Source organism: Chaetura pelagica, unplaced genomic scaffold (assembly GCF_000747805.2).
Source record: "Chaetura pelagica isolate M959 unplaced genomic scaffold, ChaPel_1.0 scaffold383, whole genome shotgun sequence".
NCBI lineage: Eukaryota > Metazoa > Chordata > Aves > Apodiformes > Apodidae > Chaetura > Chaetura pelagica.
The window spans coordinates 356,331-362,497 of record NW_009952804.1 but is presented as its reverse complement, the minus strand read 5'-3'; the positions used below and the strand labels follow the sequence as shown (position 1 = coordinate 362,497).

The 6,167-nt window shown below is 42.8% G+C and overlaps 1 protein-coding gene across 1 annotated transcript in view; it reads right to left on the bottom strand.

The window, feature by feature from the left end:
• The window catches only part of DOCK5 (dedicator of cytokinesis 5), a 115,371-nt gene that overhangs the window by 10,773 nt on the left and 98,431 nt on the right, over positions 1–6,167 (bottom strand). The window contains exons 39-43 of the mRNA XM_009995016.1: positions 5,391–5,480; positions 4,505–4,609; positions 3,105–3,246; positions 776–857; positions 493–577 (exon numbers count right to left, since the gene is read on the bottom strand). Coding sequence (XP_009993318.1) covers positions 493–577; positions 776–857; positions 3,105–3,246; positions 4,505–4,609; positions 5,391–5,480 — 504 coding nt within the window. The remainder of the gene's footprint in view (positions 1–492; positions 578–775; positions 858–3,104; positions 3,247–4,504; positions 4,610–5,390; positions 5,481–6,167) is intronic.

The window sequence follows — 6,167 nt, the reverse complement described above, 5'->3', positions numbered from 1 at the left end:
CAGGAATGAGATTATGGCATATTTAGCCAGTGATGTGCCTCAGCAGGCGTCACGGGGAGCATGGAAACATGCTATTACACTGTGCCCCAGGCTCACTCTCCACTGCAAATCCTAAGAAGTTGGCCTGAAGTTTGAACTGATCCTTCATGGGTAGAGGATGGTGTCCTTAAGGACAGCTACAGCACACAGCTGCACTCTGTAGGAAGCTGCAGTTAAGACAGCACAATATTTACAGATCCTAGATCAAGGACTTTGAGCATTACAGCTTCATCTGTGGAGCCCTTGACATTACCACATTGGCTTTATGTCAAGACTGAAATGCAAAATACAGCCCTTTGCTTCTCCTACATTTTAACCAACACATCACAACAAGGTGGAGGCAAAAACCTGTGTCAGTGCTGTTCAAAATGCCACCAACAAAATAAATAAATGCACAGGATTGTCTTCTCAAAGCACAGACAGTCAAACTGGCATTAAAAGCAAAGGACTCACAGCAAACTCATTGTCTGGATCCTTTTCTCCTTTCCTGACTGGTCGGGAGTGTGTGAACTGCTGCACCTCATTTGCTCTGTAGTAGCTAGAAACAAGCAGAGTCAAGGGTGAGTTTTCTCATCTCCCCTCCTCCTTCAGAAATGTTCTGTTTCCTCTCAAAAACAACCAAGCTTAAGCTGGCCTGTGAAATAAATTTACTCCAGACAGGTACTCACTGCACCCTGTGCCAGGCTAATTGAGAGACACACAGAGGAAATGTTGAGAGAAAAGGAAAAGAAATTACTTCAAGATCTGTTCAGGAACAGGTTTATCTTTATAATTAGGTGGCAGGTTCATCACAGGCTTCACAATAAAGCACTGCACATCTGAGCAGCTAGAGTTAAGGATGAAAAACTATAAATCCTTTTGGGAAAACAGGAGAGGGAGAGAAATACTCTCCCTATTTTCATCAAGTGTCAGACTTCTCAACAAGCCCCTGTGCTCTTGTCATGTTTGAAGAAAACACTTAGTAGTTCATCAACAAGCACAGGTATTACATTGCTTCTTGCAGTGTGTAGGCTACTCATGAACTAAAAGCCCCCAAAGGTGAATAGTTCCAACTGTTGACATTCCCTAGTGAAGTGCCTGGGAAATCCTGGGTGCTACTCAGTTCTATTTTGGTGACAGAAAGACAAGATTCTGCCCTAGGTTCTGTAACTGATGCATCTGGCTCTTCTCTCTCCCCAACCACCCCAGTTATTTATCAGATTCTTCCAGTACAGTGAACCTACTCCTCCCTCCTGGTTTTTAGATCAATGAAGCTGACTGAGGAAAGCAGGCTGGTTTGAATCAGTGAATATCTGCTTCATCTCCAGCTTTTGCACCTGTGAACCACCATGGAAACCTTACCAGATTAAGGGTATCCCCAAGCACAGCAGCTAAATGTTGTTCCTCCAGAGTTCTGTTAATCACTTGCCAATTGCAGTCTGAAGAGGCAACGTTTTACTGGTGGGTAGGGTGGCCCCACACACCCTTCATTTCACCAAGTGTTTCTAAACAGTATTTTGAAAGCAAAGGCAAGGTCATTCTGCCTGTGCTGAAGAGCCAGCTGGATCCTAGCCAAGCCTGAACCCCAAACCACACAGCCATGCCAGCCCAAGCACTGAGCCCAAGCTAATATATTCTGCCTCTCAGGAGAGCTTAGGCACTGGGGCTCCGTGCCATGCTCAGCATGCTGGACAGCTTCCCCTGCAGAACTGCTGGAAGACCAGCCTGTTTCACTGGGCATTCCCTCAGACTGTGCACAGCTCACTTAGGATCTCCAGTCCACTGTTATGAAACTCTCAAAGGAAGAAGAAGGCATTTTATCATACAGGAGTGAGGAAAGAGACTCTAAGTGAAAGTAAAAAAGAGCCCGATACAAAGGAGGTTAAGAAAGCATGAAATTAAAAGAAACTACAGAACCATCAACCCCTGCCTAACACAACAGTGATTTGGGCACTCAAACTCCTCATCTTTTCAGAAGGTGTTTGTAGGAGTCAGAGAATAACCTGTACCAGATCCAAGCTATGCAGCTGCTCCCCTTTGTCATGGGGCTATGCCAGAGACCCGGAACCAAACACCCCCAAACTTCTGGAAGAGTTCAGATCTGGATCCAAATTTTGCAGTTCAGGTTCATCTTGAGCCAAAAACTTTTAGAACAAACACAAACAGATGCAAAGGAAGTAGGTGAAACAAAGCAGCAATAGAATAGGCATTTTTTGATACCAAGTTTGGTCTTGAATGCATTTTAATTTCCTATGTGGATTTAGTGCTTGGCAGGCTTATTGCAAGAGAAGCATCTGGTATCAGTGCTCAAGTTGTGCAGACTTTTAAGGCCAAAATGGACCATCAGATTCTCTAGTCTGGCCTGTGTAACACTGGCCTCTATAACATAGGCCAGAAGCCCAGTAACTTGGTTTTGACTGACGTGCATCTTCCAGGAGCACATCTGCTGCTGACTGCAAGTCACAAACAAGAATCTGAAGCATCTGCACCAGGTTGCACTTGGTCATCCTCACAGTTGAGAGAAAGAGAATCTTTGTGACACACAGTCTGGAGTTCCATCAGCATAAATTAAAACTAAAAAAAAGAAGGGCTGAAAACCCAACAACTTTCATAATGGTAATCACTTCACACTTCTTACTCCAAGTGACTTCTAGAAAAAAAAACAACAGCCCCTTTATAAATGCTAGTTAACTGCAACACAAAAGAGAGATTATTTCCACTTTCTTACTCATTTTCACTGCCTGTAATTTACCTATTTCACCAAGAAATACTAAACTGGATCACAGGTATGCTACAGCAGCCACCACCTCCTGCTTGAGAAGGAACAAGGAATCCTGACCTGCAGTCTGTTAAGGGTTCATCCTAACAGCAACTCATTTAACTCTGAAATCATCAAGCTCTCTTTCAATATGTTTAAATTCACTATTGCAACTCTGAACAATCTCTTTTTCATGCCCAGTACCTGCCTGCAAGGCCCCCCTGGAGCACTAAGTCCCTTGGCTTACTCTTGTTTTTTACAAATTCTGTTATTTTAGGAAAGAGGCAGATCTTGAATAGGCCAAAACGTATTAGAACCAAAAAGATACACTGTTTAGGAGAAGACTTGATCTCTTCTCCTGGAGGAGAAGTGCTGGTCATCTTCTCAGCACTAGGAAACTGGGTCAATAGCTTCAGGTTGAAGTCCTCCCTTCGTTCATACTCTTTGCCACGGTAGATAAAAATTTTATTCTGTGGGTAGCAGAAAGAAAAGAGAATTAACACTCAACAAATCAATAAGAAAGAGCCCTCCAAACACACCCAGTGCAGCCTCAGAGATCTAGTGTCTGTGAAGGGTTGAATCCCAGCTTAACAGACAGCAGGAACACGAGAGGAGAAACACAGGCTGGAGTGTCAGCACAGCAACTCTGCAGTGGCATCTGTGCATTTGTCTAGAAATGTCCTCATTCCACACACAAGTGCTACTGAATCTGTTCATCCTTTGAACAACTCATACATTCAACAATGAAAACTCAATCAAGGGACTGATGTTAAGTAAAAGAGCACATGTCCCAAGAAGCTCTTTAATGCAGGGAACTGCACACTCCCTGCCAGCCCACTTCTGGCAGGAGTTAACTGAGGGATCTCTGCACAAAACCACAAGTTCCACCTCCCTTCCATTAACAGGAGCCTCTACCAGAGCAGCTAGCTGGGGCACTCTGCACTGCACACTGAGCAGCAGACCATGGCCAATTATATTTCCAAATTGGCCACCAAGCAGTGGTGGTTTCTGGAAGGCATGGGCTTCAAAAACAGGAGCTGGAGGTGAAAGCCTTCCATGCCAGCAAGTTCCACAGTCCTAAGTTAACATTCTTCTTTTTTATTAAGCTTGGCTTCCATTTAAGTCCAACAACTTCAAACAGCTACAGTCTGAAAATGTAAATGTTCCTTAATTTTAAGTAATAGTTGGGAATATTTTCTAGCACCCTGCCCATCTGACTCACTTTGGCTCCATTCTTGTTTTATAGCTAGCACAGATCCAGAAAGGCTCAGCAGGAATCTCAGGCAGGAAAAATCCTGCATTTTAATTCTTCTGCGTGGGACAAACTCTCCCTAATGTGTTTCAGCACTGAAATGATCCATGTCCTGAACATTAGGTTGATTCAGGCTGAAAAGCAATGGGATAAGTTCTTTGCAAGTTCAGTATTTTCTAGTGGTAACAATCATGTTTCTGAGGAAGTGCAGAGGGAACAAACACAAAAGGTAGGTTCTGTTTCAGTCCATGTAAGAACATCCCAATTGCCAAACAAACCTTTATCAAAGCTGGTAACACAACAACACCTGGTCTCTCACTTGTCTCTCTTTACATGCTGAAATGCTTTGGAATACTTCAGGGACTTAGATCTCCTCCAAAAGGAGTTTGATATCTGAATCTTCTTGGAAACTCAGCAGGAGTTGTGACTTTTAGGGTACCCAGCACTCCAGAACTTGAGCGCTGGGGAATCCTTACCCGGAGGAAAGAGGGGAAGCCCTGGCCATAGTACCCAACAGCAAAGTACTCTGGTTGAGGTCTCATTGCCTTCATGATATTCTCATAAAAAGTAGCTCGTTTTTTCTGAAAAAGAAAAAGCCAGCAGCATTTTCACTTTGGAGGATTCAAGGACACTGCCAGACTGTAGCTCACATTCCCAGTGACAATTCCTGACCTATCAGTTCTCCTCTAAGGATTCTTTTTACAATTGTTTTTTGATACAGAATCTCTCATACTTATCCATTTACTTGGTTCAATATTTGTTTTTTCCAGGCCAGAATCAACTTCATTTCCTGCTCTGCAACATGAGAACAATGCCATGCTTTTTAGGATTCCAGGAGGATACTTGAAATCCTCAACTATCTCAACACAAATTAAAAATAAATATGTTCTGAAACTAAGCAGACACAAATGGTGACAAATGTCAGAGAACTGGCAGAAATAAAACTGGGCAGATGATTCTCATATGAAAACATAAAGACCATCTGGTTGCATCTTGAACCACTAAAAAACATAATTCAGAACCAAGATGACTCTGTCGTGCTGTGTTCACATGCAGCAGTTTTATCCCAGAATGAACAAGGTGATGAGATTTACAGAGCCTGAAAAAACACCATCAAATGTTCCCTTATTTGATCAACACTAACGATGCAAAACATCTGCACACAATATTGTCATGCTAATTACAAGGTCAAACCCACCGACTTAAATAAAATTACAATAACATTCTTCTAATATTAAAAACCATGGAGGTTATGTTGGTTTCTTTGTCTTTAACATAAGTATATTTGGGGCTTATCCTGCTCAACAATATTAGTTTAAGCAGCAAGCAGCCTGCTGAAAATGGAGAAAAAAAACAACTCACCAGGAGATTACCAAGTCCCTCATAATCAAAGACCTTGTTTTCATACATGTCAGCCAACTCTTTGCTCAGCTGAATGGCTTTTTCCCACATCTCCATGGAGGGTGAAGGGAGGCAGGTGGGGGAAGAAGAGCACAAGCAAAAAGAAAGACTCAGATAAAAGCATTCATTACCACAGATAGGTAAACAAAAAATTCAGCTGATTTTAATTCAGGCAGCACTTTAATGCACTGCCAACTTCCCCTTAGCCTCCATACTCCTCCACTTTTTTTTTTTTTTCAGTAATTATTATAGTCACACAGCTCTTTTGATTTGTAGATCTGAACATTATTTACAAAGCCAAGTTTCTCTTGTTACTCCTGATAGGGAAAACTGAGGCACCAAGAGGCAGAAGGACACGTCTGAACAGTAAATCAGAGAAGCCCAGGTGGTCTCTTCTCACACTAAACCTTCATCCCCTGCATCAGCCTTCCTTGGGTTTGTCCCATTTAGCCCTGGTAGAACCATCTACCCAAAGTGCACTTAACACAAGTTCAGCATCAGCCAGACAAGCCATAATGACCAAATACAAAAACCTGACAGAAGCCACTACCACAGAAAGGAAAACACCTCTAGTTTTCTCATCTACTGAGTATCTTGAACAGGGTTAATCTTGCAGATACTTTTTAACTAAGAGGGAAAGGAGAGGATTCCAGTACATGCCCTGCTCATGCCAGCATTCTGGTGGGCCCTGTGAAAGAGTCAGAGCATCAAAGGCCTGTTATGGAGCCACATCTGCTC